The sequence below is a fragment of the Aulonocara stuartgranti genome (genome assembly GCF_965226115.1).
Source record: "Aulonocara stuartgranti genome assembly, chromosome: 7".
In the NCBI taxonomy this organism is placed as follows: domain Eukaryota; kingdom Metazoa; phylum Chordata; class Actinopteri; order Cichliformes; family Cichlidae; genus Aulonocara; species Aulonocara stuartgranti.
Window position 1 is genome coordinate 41,354,582 of NC_138945.1, and position 15,169 is coordinate 41,369,750.

Here is a 15,169-nt window from a genome sequence, read left to right on the forward strand (position 1 = left end):
ATTCTCCGCAGAGCTCACCGCCGGGAGAGAGTGATCAGAGCGCGTTTGGACATTTTATCATTTCCTGATGATTTTCTGTGCGAACGTTACCGTTTCTCAGCACAATCTCTAAGTTATTTGGATAACATCCTCAGGCCATATATTACGCATGTGACACATCGCGGACATGCTCTCAGTTCATTGCATATTATTTGTATTGCACTTCGGTTTCTTGCAAACGGGAGCTTTCTGTATAATATTGGTGACGCTGAGCACGTTTCCAAGGCTACCGTCTGTCGGGCAGTCAGGAATGTTACAGTTGCACTGAAACGTCTCCTGTACTCGTTTGTGGTGTTCCCCGGTCATAGACCCACAAGATTTATCAAAGAGGGATGCCACAAAATTGCAGGTATCAGGATGACCAAAACTTAATTTATGATGTGGTGATACTTGGACTACTACTTAAATTGTACATTTATTTTCAGGGTTCCCAGGCGTGATTGGCTGTACAGATGGCACTCACATTCCAATCATTGCTCCTTCAGTAAATGAAGGAGACTATGTGAACAGGAAGTCTTTCCACAGCATTAATGTGCAGGTACATAGTTCCCTGTAGCATTTCAAACTAACAAATTATTTCATTATAGTAATGGATGCTAATTTGCGTTCTCTGCACTGTGAAGATCATATATGATGCTGCCAACATTATCACAAATGTGGAAGCCAAGTGGCCAGGCTCTGTCCATGACTCACAAATATTCTGTGAATGTACACTGAGCACAAAATTTGGACATGGTGAGTTGAGAATACTTTAAAATATATAAAGACCAATTGCTTCAGGGACATTTGAACTGAAGTGTATCCTTCTGTCTTAGGAGAGTTCACTGGCTACTTGCTTGGTGATAGGGGGTATCCATGTTTACCCTATTTGCTTACCCCTTACCCTGACCCTGAACCGGGCCCACAGCAGCGATATAATCTGGCTAATTGCAGGACAAGAGCCAGAATTGAAATGACTATCGGAATGCTTAAGGCCCGGTTCCAGTGCCTGCAAAGACTCAGGGTCACCCCAGAAAGGGCATGTGACATTATTGTGGCATGTGTGATTCTTCACAACATTGCCACAATTAGAGGAGAACACTGTCCTTCTGAACCAAACATCAGCAGTGATCCAAACCATGAACATCCTGACCCTCGCACGGACATACAAGATGGAAGCGCAGTCAGAGACACCATATGTCACAATCATTTCTTTTGACCCATCATCTCAACATTTTGAAAGAAGAATAAACAGATTTTTTGTTCAACTGGCTTTATTGGTCGCCTGTGTTTCCTGTACACAAAGTATTAAAAGATGTAAACCTCATAAAGTGTCTCTGTTGCTTCCTCCTCTGTAACAGCTGTCAATGTTTCTTCATTATTTTCCTGTAGTAAAGAAATAGACAACATTGCTGTTCTACTGTAAACCTCATATTCTATCAGTTGATGGTGGTGGTGTACTGCATCTGGTGCAGCCTCCTGTTGAGCCAGACCAACATGCAGTTGTGAGTAATACTCCACAGATTATATGAGGTTTATACAGGTCACTTATAACTTACAAGGGACCAAATGGCAATTAACAAATATACCAATCACCTTACACTTCATTGTCATTATGCTCTCAAAGACAACCAAGACTGAGGGAAGGCAAAATCAGTCGGAAAATAACTTCACTACAAAATAATTCATTATGGTAAAGAGTTTATCAAATGAATGAGTAGCACTGCAAAGGTGACTGTGAAGAAAGGATGTATGCACATCATGTATTATTTTGAATTTACCCCTTATGTAGGCACTTGTGTCTTGCGGGGTTATTGACTCAGAGGATGTCCCCGCAGAGATGCCTTCGGCCACAGGGCGCCCACTGTTTTGGCTGAGGGCCAACTGCTCAGCCTCTGTGAGTGGTGGTGGTGGTGGAGGACCCCCACCTGTTTTTCGGGCCTCCGCTTTTTTTCTGTTGGCTATAACGGGCCACATTTGAGCATACAGAGTAAGCAAATATGTACTTGTAATGTGCTCAGATAATTTCAATAAGTGCTTACAGAAAGAAAATTAATGTAGCCTCTAACTGCAATTGATTTACATCGGACAAACAGACCAAGCACTATGGCTCATAATACAATTACACCTCACCTGTTTGGACTATATTTTTATATTTCATTTTTACTTGCTGCCAGGCACGTTTGGGGCCTGTTGGGTTGCACCTGCGCTCACATCACATCACAAAATAAAATGTATAAAATAACAAATAAAATAACATATGATAAAATAACGTGTTAAATGGGTGGAAATCCCTAGATCAATGTTTATATTAACACTCACGCATTGACTCTGTCGGCTATGTTTTGCCATGCATGCTCCCTTTCTTTTGCAGCTGTGGCTGTGTTACTTTTTTCCGCGGAATTTGCATGTTATCGGCATATGCTGCCATCAGAATTTCGGCCTCAAGCGCTGTAAAATACATTGACCGCGCCTTCTTTCCCTCCGTCTCCATGGTGACTCGCTTAATCTGTGCTCCGCGTATCAGGGCTTTATGTATCCTCGTCCGCGCGCTTCACTTGGGGTTAAAGCAACTCCGCGTTGACTGAACTAATTGTTATCAGCCTTTCTGAAACCGAATATTCCGAGTTGGACAGTTCGGGGTTACTCAACCCTGCGTATCGTTTTTCATTCTGAGTTTTCTAAACCGGCTTCCTGAAACAGGGCCCAGATCTCAAACATGATGGGGAGTAAGCTGCACTCAGGTGGCCTCCAGTCACATTTTTACTGTTGGCATGGAGGCAGCTGACACATGCAGCAGCTGTATGACTATGTCATAATGATGTAATGTCAAAGTCAACCAGTTTCCAGCAGCATGCTGAAGAATTAAACTTAGAAGTTCAAACCAGTATCAGCGAAGTGTCTGAGGGGTGTTGCTTCTGCTTTCACTTTTAAATTGTGTAGGTCTGCATTGCTTTTATTTTAATCATTTGATACATTTCTAACTTTGTTTTATTTTTCGTGTTCAGTTATTTGCTTCACTTTTTTCTATTTGATTCTAAATATTGATTCTAAATATAAATTCTGTTACTTTTAATTTGTTAGTTGGATACTTTTTTTTTTTTTTTTTTTTTTAAATCTTTAAGATAAAATATACTTTAATTGTCCCTCAATCCGTGAGTTTCTTTACGGAAACTCACGGGCCCCGCCCCCTGTTCACTGATTGGCTGTCGGTCTCCAGTCTGGCCCGCTGATTGGCTCGCTGGGTGTCTGAGCGGATTGTGGAAGAGGAAAGGGAGAGCGCTTGTTGCTGTGGCCGAAGGAGCTCCTTTCCCGGGCGGGAGCGGCCGGTTCGACTGAAGCTGTTCGCTATGAGGAGAGTCACGCTGTTCGTTAACGGCACGTGCACGAACGGGAAGGTAAGCTATAACCGTGAGGCGGGAGTCTGTGTGCTGGCGGGGACAAAAATGGCCTGTTCCCGCTCCAGCACGCCCCCGGATCTCTCGGCGGGCGGAAGCGGTAACGGTGCGTTTTGTCCGCGAGCGCGCAGGTGGTGGCCGTGTACGGATCGCTGGAGGACCTGCTGTGTGTGGCCGGCTCCAAGCTGGGCATTCGAGCCTCCAATGTGTACAACGGGAACGGCGGTCTCATCGACGACATCGCGCTGATTAGGTGAGGGGCCTGTGCAGGTGTAACAGTGAATCCACGGAACTGCAGAGGCGTTCAAGGTGTTTCCACCTGTGAGCGGTGAAATGTTCCTGTGGAGGGCAAAAAGTGACGCAAGTGACAATAAAAACCGGGCACATAGATATAATCCCTTTTTAATTTTAGATCATTTTAATGATTCCACACTTTTGTTTATTTATACCTTATTTTTCTATGTTTATTTAATATGCAAGTATATGCCTGCCTTTTTTGTGTGTTTGTTTGTTTGTTTTGAGACAGCCCGACCATCACTGTTTCCTATGTTTGTGTGTGCAGAGACGATGATGTGCTCTACGTTTCTGAGGGAGACTCATTTGAAGGTGAGTGTGATGACCTGCAGCCCAGGGGTCAGAGGTGTGCTGCTGGGGTGTTTTTGACTCTGAGCTCAGAGTGTGCAGAAGTTCCTGCACATGCTCTGAACTTGTACACACAAACAAAACAGTGAAGAAGGCGCAGCAGCGCCTCTTCTTTCTCAGGAGACTGAAAAGATTCGGCATGAGCCCCCGCATCCTCAGGACCTTCTATCACTGTGCCATTGAGAGCATCCTCACTGGATGCATCACCACCTGGTATGGCAACAGCACCGCCTACAACTGCAAAGCTCTCCAGCGAGTAGTGCGGTGCTCTGAACGGATAATTGGAGGTGAGCTTCCCTCCCTCCAAGACATCTACAGGAAGCGCTGCCTGAGGAAAGCGGGGAGGATCATCAAGGACTCCAGTCACCCCAGCCATAAACTGTTCAGACTGCTTCCATCAGGAAGGAGGTTCTGCAGCATCCGGTCCCGTACCAGCAGACTGAGAGACAGCTTCTTCCACCAGGCCATCAGACTGCTGAACACGTCATAGACACCTCAGCTTCACTACTGGAACTTCAACATTATGCACTCCATACTGTATATAAATGCCACTTGTTTTGCACATATTCAACTCTGTATATTTTATATATTTTATTATTATTATTATTATTATTATTATTATTATTATTATTATTATAATAAATATATATATATATATATATATATATATATATATATATATATATATATATATATATATATATATATATATATATATATATATATATATATATATATATATATATTTTTTTTTTTTTAATTTTTAATTTTTTTTTTTTACTATTTAATTTGTAAAAATGTGTATACACACACACACACACACACACACACACACACACACACACACACACGTAGGAAAATATTTAGTATACACATCCAGAAATGCATACACTATTATATATTGTACATATATTTATTAGTTTCAGGTTGGCCATTCTTGTATTTTGCTCGTTTGTGTTGTTGTGTTTGCACATCTCTGTTGCTTGTGGGGCTCGCACACAAGAATTTCACTCGCATGTGCTGTGCCAGTGTGCCTGCACATGTGATGTGACAATAAAAGTGATTTGATTTGATTTGATTTGTTTTGTTTTGGGGTTTTTTTTTTTGTTTGTTTGTTGTTTTTTTTTTTTCTTTTCTACTCTGACATCCAAATGATGTCCCTAATCTGACACATAAGCCCCACCCACCTTTTGTGCAGACTTCCTGTTGGTGTCTGCTGGTAAAAGAGCTGATTGGACTCATGTTTATTGCACTAATGCTACTTGTGCGCTCACCTGTCCAGATCCTCAGGATGACCCCAGAGGCCCTGATAAGGATCAGACTCACACTGATTGGCTGACTCTCAACGTCGGTGGACGCTGCTTTACGACGACGCGGTAAGCATAACCGTCGTCACGGCAGGTTTTACACTGATTTAAATCGGCTGTTTTTGTTTTCGTGATGACCTTAATAATCAGTCTTTAATGACGCTCAGCTGTCAAAGTCAAAATCTTTAAAAGTGGAGTTGGAGGTGCTGTAATGTGCAGAGTGACATGCTGGGGCCGCTGTTGTTCCACAGCGATGCAGAATATCCAGATTATTCTGTCACTCACCTGAAGGCTGCTGATGGTGATCAGAGGCTGCTGATCAGCTTGTCCTGAGCTTTATTACAAATTTCATGATTTTGTTTCTGTGAAGCTGAACCTCCCTGACGTGGAGGGTTAAAGGTCATTGTTAATCTGTATCTTGTGTGTGTTTGCTTGCTCAGGAGCACGTTAGTCAGTAAGGAGCCGGAGAGTATGCTGGCCCACATGTTCAGAGAGAAAGGTGAGCACAGCTTCACTTCAGCAGGAAGTGGTGCATGTGCAGCGTGCTTTAATCATGCGCACGTTTCAGACGTGTGGGCGAACAAGCGTGACCGCCAGGGCGCATACCTGATCGACCGCAGCCCGGACTACTTCGAGCCCATCCTGAACTACCTGCGGCACGGACAGCTCATCATCAACGAGGGGATCAACCCCCTCGGTACGCCACATAAATTCACAGCGCCCGTTCAGCCCATAGACACAGCCTGCTAACAGTGTTCTTACCTGTGCAGGTGTGCTGGAGGAAGCCCGCTTCTTTGGGATCGAGCAGCTTGCCGAACAGCTGGAGGCCCTTATAAAGGTGGGTGTGCGTGCGTGCGTGCGTGCGTGCGTGCGTGCGTGTGTGCGCGTGCGCGTACTCTGCTGTGATTGGTATTTTGTGTTCAGTCCTCTCAGCCTCCTGACGATCACTCACCTTTGACCCGGAAAGAGTTCATCAGGTTCCTGTTGGCCACGACCACAAAGTCCGAGCTGCGCTGTCAGGTGAGCACTGTGTGTCTGTGTACCTGGTTGTCATGGTAACAACAGCATTAGCTGAGATTAACCCCTGGGAACCAAACAGTTCCTCTGTGAATCGGCCATTCTGTGTTTGGTCGAGTTAACACTCCCTACCTGCTGGTTACCCACAGCAGCTACCTGACAGGTGAGGGGGCGTGATCACCTGTGCTCAGATTATCTTGGCTTGGTCAGGCATTTGAAGACACCACAGGTAACTTGAGTAACAGTGGGCGCTCTGTGGGTTTTGTTTCAGGGTCTGAACTTCACCGGTGCCGACCTTTCTCGTCTGGATTTGCGTTACATTAACTTTAAGATGGCCAACCTGAGAGGAGCCAACCTGACCCACGCTAACCTGAGCGGGGCCAACCTGGAGCGAGCCGACCTGTCCGCGGCCTGCCTTGACGTGAGTCGCCGCCCACCATCACCTAATTGTCGTGTACAATAACTCTGAGCCCTCAAAGTTTCAACAGCCCAGGAGATCTCCACAGCTCTGTTAGAAACTGAACCCAGATCAGTTTAATTTTCACAATCTGATGATTCAACCTGGTGTCTGAGCACCTGGGTGATCATCTGTCACAGTCTGAATGACCTGCAGCACTTTGACACTTGTTTCTGATCACTCTTCTGGGTTCAGATCGGCAGGTGGGACAGGTGTCTGCTGTATCTGGCTTTGATTCCTCTGTCAGAATCGTGTGTGTGTGTGTGTGTGTGTGTGTGTGTGTGTGTGTGTGTGTGTGTGTGTGTGTGTGTGTGTGTGTGTGTGTGTGTGTGTGTGTGTGTGTGTGTGCAGGGCGCCAACCTGCAGGGCGTGAAGATGCTGTGCACCAACGCTGAAGGAGCATCGTTGCGAGGCTGCAACTTTGAGGATCCTGCAGGAGTCAAGGCCAACCTGGAGGGTGAAGCAGCCAATCACAAACCATCTATAGATAAACGCACAGACACTGGTTGTCGTGGAGAGAGAGAGAGAGATTTATATTTTTGTGTGTGTGTTGGGTCAGGGGCCAACCTGAAGGGTGTGGACATGGAGGGAAGTCAGATGACGGGCATCAACCTGAGAGTCGCCACGCTAAAGAATGCCAAATTGAAGAACTGTAACCTGCGGGGGGCGACTCTGGCTGGGACTGACCTCGAGGTCCGTACAGACATGCACACGCACACTCACACGTGAGGCTGGAGTTCAAAACAGATCTGACCTGTGTGTCCTGTTCACATTGATGAGCTTGATAAATGTCTCGCTTCCTAAACACATCACACTGTGCAAGTGCCTGTGCCACGCTGAATCAGATGTATTTTCTGTGCGGGAAGACTGACTGAGCCATGGACTCGTGCTCGGTCCAAATGCTAAAGATGTGATTTAATCTGACCTGTAACATTAAAAAGCTGATGACGCAGCTTCAGTCAGACATGATCACTTCCATTCTCTTCTAATGATCCCACTGAGGGTTACGGGGGGCAGCCTATCCCAGCTGTCTTGGAGAGAGAGGCGGGGTATGCCCTGGACAGGTTGCCAGTCTAACACAGAGACAGACAACCATTCACATCTATGGGCAATTTATAATCACCAGTTAAATAGAGCTGGGCGATATAAGGTTTTTTCATATCACGATATGTTTTTTTCATTTCAGGCGATAACGATATCTATCACGATATCAGCCAAATAACTATATTTGTAAGATTTAAATGTACCGTTGCTCACGAGTATTGTTTTGATTTAAATATTTATTTCCCATAATAAGTTCAACAGGGTAGATGTACTTAAGGAACATGAGACTTTTTCAGATAAATAAAGGCAAATATTGCAAACTACACAAAAGGCAGCTGCTAAAGCGTTTAAGTTTCAAAATAGAACAAACGAAACAGACTAAATTGTCAATTCCACTTAGAAACAAAATATTAATTCTAAAAATAAATCTTAGTTTGTTTTACAGAAGAACAGACAAAACTGACTAACTTTTGTCAATATCAAATAAACTGAGAACTAAAAGGAAATTCTCAATCTCTCCTTGTTGTATAGCTGAGCTTTTCAAACAGTTTTAACAGTTACTTTAGTCTGACAAAAGCCGAATGACGAATTAGCGCTTCCAGTCAGAGATTGAGCATGCACCGGTTTATTGTATTTCCAGACTTGCTTTTGGCACAATTTACAGTGCACGCTACTGGTTTTTTTTGTCAGACTTGAAATAGCCGAAATACCTTCACACTATGGAACTTCTATGGCTCTTCCGTTCGACAATCTCTCCGGCCTTGGAACCATCATGTTTTCTCTTCGGTAACCTTCGGTCACGCTCTCGGTTGATTTTTCTCTAGTCGGCACAATCATTTCCTCAGTTACCCGGGCGGCACGGCGGCTGGCTGCTTCCCAAATAAATACACATGTGCGGCTTGGCACTTGTGCTGTACATAACAAGTCACCTGATGTGACGCTGCGGCTGTGATTGGTTTGGCTCTGCGCTAGTTTATTTGGATTGGCTGTTCTTCCTTTTTTTTTTTTTTTTTTTTTTTTGTTAAGAGGACGAGCGGTGAGGTCTATCGCAATAGTTTAATTTTTCTATCGAGAAAAAGTTATTTTGCAATACATATCATCGTTCTATCGCCCAGCTCTACAGTTAACCTAACCCCACTAACTGCACACCGTTGGACTGTGGGAGGAAGCCGGAGTACCTGGAGAGAAGCATGACTAATATAATTTAATTGGCTCCATTTATTCAACTTAAGAAATCTTCAGGAGGTGGAGGAGACACAAATGCATAAAAACTTCAATGAGCTCCAGAAATGCACGGGCTGTCCGTGATGCTTTCAGGTTCATTTTCTCTCTTGTTCCTGCAGAACTGCGACCTGTCCGGCTGCGACCTTCAGGAGGCGAACCTGCGGGGCTCCAACGTGAAGGGTGCCATCTTTGAGGAGATGCTTACGCCTCTACACATGTCTCAGAGCGTGCGGTGAACCCGTTTTCCATAACCATGTACACTCACAGTGCCACACCAACCATTAAATGCCAAACTTTTTTTTTCTGCTCTCGACCCAAAAAAGTGGGTGAGCCACAAAATTAAAACCTGCTGTTCCTACTCTGAAGCTTCTTCACAGGCGGTGGCTCCTCTTCGTTCTGCTTTAACCTCCATAAACCCAGTTTAGGCTCTTTGTTCTCTTAGCTGCTGCTGAGCAGTTTGATGTTGTTGTGGGAAACTGCTGCCACCAGGGGCGTGCCATGCTTGGCTTACTGTGATGCTTGGGCGAGTGGACCGTGTCAGAAACGTCCACCTGAACACCAGGACCCGTTGGATCCCAGTGAGATGTTCGGTGTTTTGCAGAGGCTTTAATGTTGTGGCTGCTCATAACGTCAGCTTTATTTCAGCATTTTCAGACACGTCTGAAGTTCTGATGCGTGCAGTATTTCTTAATTTTATTTATTTTTTGTAAATGTAACGCAGGTTTGTGGTTGAGGATTGTATATAGTATATTTTAAAGGGGACCTATTCTTTGCATCACTGACAGTTCATAAAAAAAAAAACCTTCATCACAAACTAGGCCTCAGTGCAGCTCCTGAGCTCTGTGATGTTCCTCAAGGATCTACTCTTGGTCTTATTTTTCATTATACCTGCTTCAAATCAGTGAGCATTTCCCTGTATCATGTAGATGCAAACAGAATTTCATGTCAAAGAGTTTCATGGAAGAAAAATGAGGATGAATGAGAAGGCAATCCTGATCACCCCCTTCAGTGTGGTGCTGGGACCAGCTTTACCTTCCTCATGTCACCTCTGAGCGGCTGATTTCCCCTCGGCGTGGGAGGTGCAGCAGGCTGAAATAAACTGGAATGAGCCTTTAATAAGAAGCAGAAACAGGTGTTGTTGTAATAAAACATAAACGTCAGTGTTTCTGAGATTTTAGTGACTGTCAGGAGTGAGGCAGGGTGTCTCCTCTGCTCTTCATTATGTTTAATAAATCTGTTGTTTCTTAAGTTTATCACCCTCTGTGTGTTTATTGGACCAGAACTGAAATGTCCGAATTGGATGTTTCTATCTGCATGAACCAAATCAGTGATTACAGGTTCCTGTTTTCTTATTTCAGTTTATTCTTATTTTCTTTGGTTTTTCTTTAACTTTGATGTTAGTAGGTTTTTCTCAGAAAGTTTGCACCTTAATGCCGTTGGCAGAGTCTGAAAGCATGGAGGATAAATCTCAGACCTGTCTGATGCTCGTGCCTCATCAGTGTGCCATCTGACATCGATGAGCACATTCAGGATTCACACGTACAAAAAACCCCACACGATTTAAATGACTCTTCATTTTCTCCCTGAATGGATGCAGGATGTAATCTGCTCTGTTTGCTAGCAGTCTGGTGTCTGCAGTAATTATTTTCACATGGCAGACATGGTAAGAGCTGCAGCTGATTTCATTTTTCATTAGGTTGGCTAAGCATTTGACCATTGTTTCAAAGTTCACCTTGAAAAAAGTTCCAAGAAACCACACTGAGTAATATATCATATGAAAGGACACTGAGAGAGCTGAACAGCACGCCTTATTTCTTTTTTTAAAAATCTGTGTTTTTACAGCTTATAGGAACCAAAGATTTCAGCCAATGTGCTCCTGTCATATGTGTACAGATAATAAAATACACAGGTTAGCATGTAATCAGCGATTAAGTAAACGCTTTAGTTTATACTGAGTCATCTCTCAACTTCACAACAATGTGTTAGTCCTTGGGGTACATCCCTGCTTTAAAACATTTTTTTCAGTGCAACATTATGACTTCACAAAGATTTATATACAACACTAGATTTCCATATTGATATCAACACAAATGATCCATGAAAACTGATGTCAGCAGGCGACCTCAGCATGTTGTAATTAAATCAAAACTAGTATAGCTGTTTTTGGGTGAACCCAGTGGGAAAGGACTTAAGATAAGATGACCTTTATTAGTCCCACAGGTGGGGAATTTTTTTGTTACAGCAAAAGTGCAAAGTTATGTAGCAGAAATTAGAAAACACTGGAATGCAATAAAATACAATAGAATAAAATACTATATACAATAGAATAAAATACTATATACAATAGAATAGAATAATATATACAATAGAATAAAATAGAAATACAAATACTATATACAACGGAGTAGGACAATACAAAAATACAACTTCATCAGAAGAATTGCACATATAGCAGTCTATTGCACATATGTGGGTTTGTTGATCAGCTGCAAAAGTCTTTGTTGTGGAGTCTGACAGCAGTGGGGAGGAAAGACCTGCGAAATCTCTCCGTCCCACACCGTGGGTGCCACAGTCTCCCACTGAAGGAGCTGCTCAGTGCTGTCACAGTCTCTTGCATGGGGTGGGAGATGTTGTCCAAGAGGGATGACAGCTTAACCACCAGCTGTCACTCACCACCTCCACTGGGTCCAGAGGGCATCCTAGAACAGAGCTGGCCCTTCTGATCAGCCTGTTCAGTCTCTTCCTGTCCCCAGCAGAGATGCTGCCGCCCCAGCAGACCACACCATAGAAGATGGCTGAGGCCACCACAGAGTCATAGGTCTTCAGGAGTGGGCCCTCCACTCCAAACAACCTGAGTCTCCACAGCAGGTACAGCCTGCTCTGCCCTTTCCTGTAGAGGGCATCTGAGTTATGAGTCCAGTCCAGTTTGTTGTTCAGATGAACACCAAGGTACCTGTAGCTGTCCACAGCCTCGATGTCCATACCTCGGATGTTCAGTGGTTGCAGTGGAGGATGTTTGTGGAGGGCGGTGAAAGAAGCGAAGCAGCGCTACGGGAGGAAACTAGAGTCACAACTCCAACAGAGTGACTCTAGGAGCCTGTGGCGGGGACTAAGGACAATAACGGACTATAAAGCACCAACAACCGGTATGACGAACGCGGCCGTGACTCTGGCAGACGAGCTGAACACTTTCTATGCTCGCTTCGAGGCTGCAGCTAAGGACTCCAACAATGCTAGTACTAGCGGCGCTAACAGCTGCAGACAGGAAGATACTGCCAGCACCGGAAACGTGCTCGTCATCTCCGAGCATGAAGTAAGGAGAGCCTTCAAGAGAGTGAACACCAGGAAAGCAGCAGGACCAGACGGCATCCCAGGTCGTATTCTAAGAGACTGCGCATACCAGCTAGCTCCTGTGTTCACTGAGATATTCAACATCTCTTTATCTCAGTCGGTGATCCCCACATGCTTCAAAGAGTCCATCATTGTTCCTGTCCCGAAGAAACCCCACCCTGCTTCTCTCAATGACTATCGCCCTGTAGCCCTCACCTCAGTAGTGATGAAGTGCTTTGAACGCCTGGTCAGAGACTTCATCATTTCTTCACTACCAGACACACTGGACCCACTACAGTTCGCTTACCGTCCAAATCGTTCCACAGACGATGCCATCTCTCATCTCCTCCACACATCACTCACTCACTTGGACACTAGAAGGGGGAATTATGTTAAAATGCTCTTCATAGACTACAGCTCTGCATTTAACACCATAATTCCCTCCACACTCACCACCAAGCTGGAGCATCTGGGACTCAGCTCATCTATGTGTCAGTGGATCTCCAACTTCCTAACTGGCAGACCACAGGCAGTAAGGATGGGCGGACATGTCTCAGCCTCCACCACTCTCAGCACTGGAGCCCCCCAGGGGTGTGTTCTGAGCCCCCTGCTGTACTCTTTGTACACATATGACTGTGTGGCCACTACCAGCTCCACCACCACCATCAAGTTTGCTGACGACACCGTCGTGGTGGGCCTGATCTCTGATAACAACGAGACGGCCTACCTGAAGGAGATTAGGAATCTGGAGAACTGGTGCCAGAGGAACAACCTCCTAAACATCAGTAAGACAAAGGAGCTGATAGTGGACTTCAACACTAAGCAGGAGAGGAACTACCAGACCCCCGTCATCAACGAGTGCCCAGTGGAGAGAGTGGACAGCTTCAAATACCTTGGAGTTCACATCACGCAGGACCTGTCATGGTCCTGTCACATCAACACCGTGGTGAAAAAGGCCCGTCAGCGTCTCTACCACCTCAGACGCTTGAGAGACTTCCAACTGCCCTCCAAGGTGCTCAGGAACTTTTACTCGTGCACCATAGAGAGCATCCTGGCGGGAAACATCTTAACCTGGTTCGGGAACAGCACCATGCAGGACAGACGAGCTCTACAGAGGGTTGTGCGGTCAGCTGAGCGCACCGTCTGCTCCAAGCTCCCTGACCTGCACTCAATCTACAGCAGGCGGTGCTGGACCAAGGCCAGGAAGATCGTGAAGGACCTCAGCCATCCCAACAACAGACTGTTCTCTCTGTTGAGGTCAGAAAGCGATTCCGCTGCCTGAAGACCAACACAGAGAGACTGAGGAGGAGCTTCTTCCCGCAGGCGATACGGTCTCTTAATCACACCACCACACAGTACTGACCCACACATATGGTTCTTACACACACACACTGGACATTCTGGACATTGTTTTCACTTCATCACTTAAATCACTTTAAGCATATTTGCACTGCACAAGACATAATGTGGATTGCACAACACTGGTCACTATATTCTTCATTTCCAGTTAATACTTGTACAGCTGCTGTTATTGTGTATATATTTATTTATTTATTTATATTTCTTCATACATTCATATATAGTTCTATATTGTGTATTTTGTTGTACAGTTATTTTATTTTCAACTTTAATTTATATATTTTATCTTATTCTTTCCCAGTTAAATTTACCCTTCATTCTAAATTGTGTTGTACAGTTATTTCATTTTTTATATTTTATATTTTTTATTCTTATATTTTATTCCTTCCTAGTTAAATTTACACTTTTTAATTTTTCAATATTTATTTCCTATCTTATTTGTCAAGGGAAAATTGTATTTAGTAGTCAGTATAATCTTTTAGTGATAGAAGTTTGCATATGGTAGAATACTGCATGTAATCACTTGTGTGTAGAAGTATATAGTTGGTGGCATATTGAAAGAATGTCTCATCCTAGGAGGTCTGTAACATTCTAGGGTGTTCACCCCCACATCCTAGAAGCATGGGAGAGGTCGTACCTTGTTTTATTGTTTTATGGTAGGATTAACGTAGCTACGTCTGTTCTAGTCTAAGTGTTTTAACTGCTGGACTTCCTCACCGTGTTATCTAGGGTGAACCATCTAGGGTGGGGGAGACTACCCTCTTTGTGACCAAGGATGTACCTTTTGTGCTTTCATGACCGTTTGATCAGCAGGACACACACACACACACACACACACACACACACACACTGAAGTATAAAATAAAGACAGGGGCAGTTTCTTAGCGCGAGTCTCTCTGTCTGGAGACTGCCCTTGCTAGCAAGAAGTTCTGTGTGTTTCTCTTCTCTGAGTCTTTACTGAAGAAGTGTTTTAAAACATTTTCCTTAACATTATTCATAGCCCTTTCCTTTTTTTTCTTTAAGTCACGAGCAGTTGTCTAAGCATTTCACTGAATATCGTACTGTGTATGACTGTGTACGTGACAAATAAAAAATTTGAATTTGTTTGTGCCTGCGGAAGTCTACCACCAGCTCCTTGGTTTTACTGGCATTGATCTGGAGGTAGTTCAGCTGGCACCAGTCCACAAAGTCGTGAGTCAGTCCTCTGTAGTCCTTGTCGTCCCCATCAGTGATGAGGCCGACTATTGCTGAGTCATCAGAGAACTTCTGCAGGAAGCACTTGGTGGAGTTGTGGGAGAAGTCTGCCGTGTAGATGGTGAAGAGGAACGGAGCCAGAACCGTTCCCTGTGGACTTAATTGGCTGTCAGGTGGCA

At 44.4% G+C, this 15,169-nt stretch overlaps 1 protein-coding gene across 2 annotated transcripts; it reads left to right on the top strand.

Annotated features, from left to right (window-relative positions):
• The first annotated feature begins 3,233 nt into the window (after positions 1-3,233).
• LOC309711905 (BTB/POZ domain-containing protein KCTD9-like) lies at positions 3,234-10,355 on the top strand. Of its 2 annotated transcripts, XM_082542449.1 has the most exons (12): positions 3,239-3,416; positions 3,548-3,669; positions 3,979-4,022; positions 5,341-5,434; positions 5,806-5,864; positions 5,934-6,062; positions 6,136-6,203; positions 6,290-6,385; positions 6,654-6,803; positions 7,191-7,296; positions 7,399-7,532; positions 9,227-10,355. In XM_082542449.1, exons 1-12 carry the CDS (start codon positions 3,369-3,371, stop codon positions 9,341-9,343), a joined length of 1,167 nt encoding a protein of 388 aa, XP_082398575.1. In that variant the 5' UTR covers positions 3,239-3,368; the 3' UTR covers positions 9,344-10,355. The 2 variants fall into 2 exon arrangements, with proteins under 2 accessions (XP_082398574.1, XP_082398575.1); XM_082542448.1 differs by having other exon boundaries at positions 3,234-3,416; positions 5,806-6,062.
• Positions 10,356-15,169: the final 4,814 nt, after the last annotated feature.

Bases quoted from the DNA above. Each gene is read 5' to 3' on its own strand.
- LOC309711905 (XM_082542448.1), top strand. From the start codon at position 3,369: ATGAGGAGAGTCACGCTGTTCGTTAACGGCACGTGCACGAACGGGAAG. The intron at 6,386-6,653 runs GTGAGCACTGTG...GTTTTGTTTCAG, and splicing joins AGTCCGAGCTGCGCTGTCAG to GGTCTGAACTTCACCGGTGC. The intron at 7,297-7,398 runs GTGAAGCAGCCA...GTGTTGGGTCAG, and splicing joins AGTCAAGGCCAACCTGGAGG to GGGCCAACCTGAAGGGTGTG.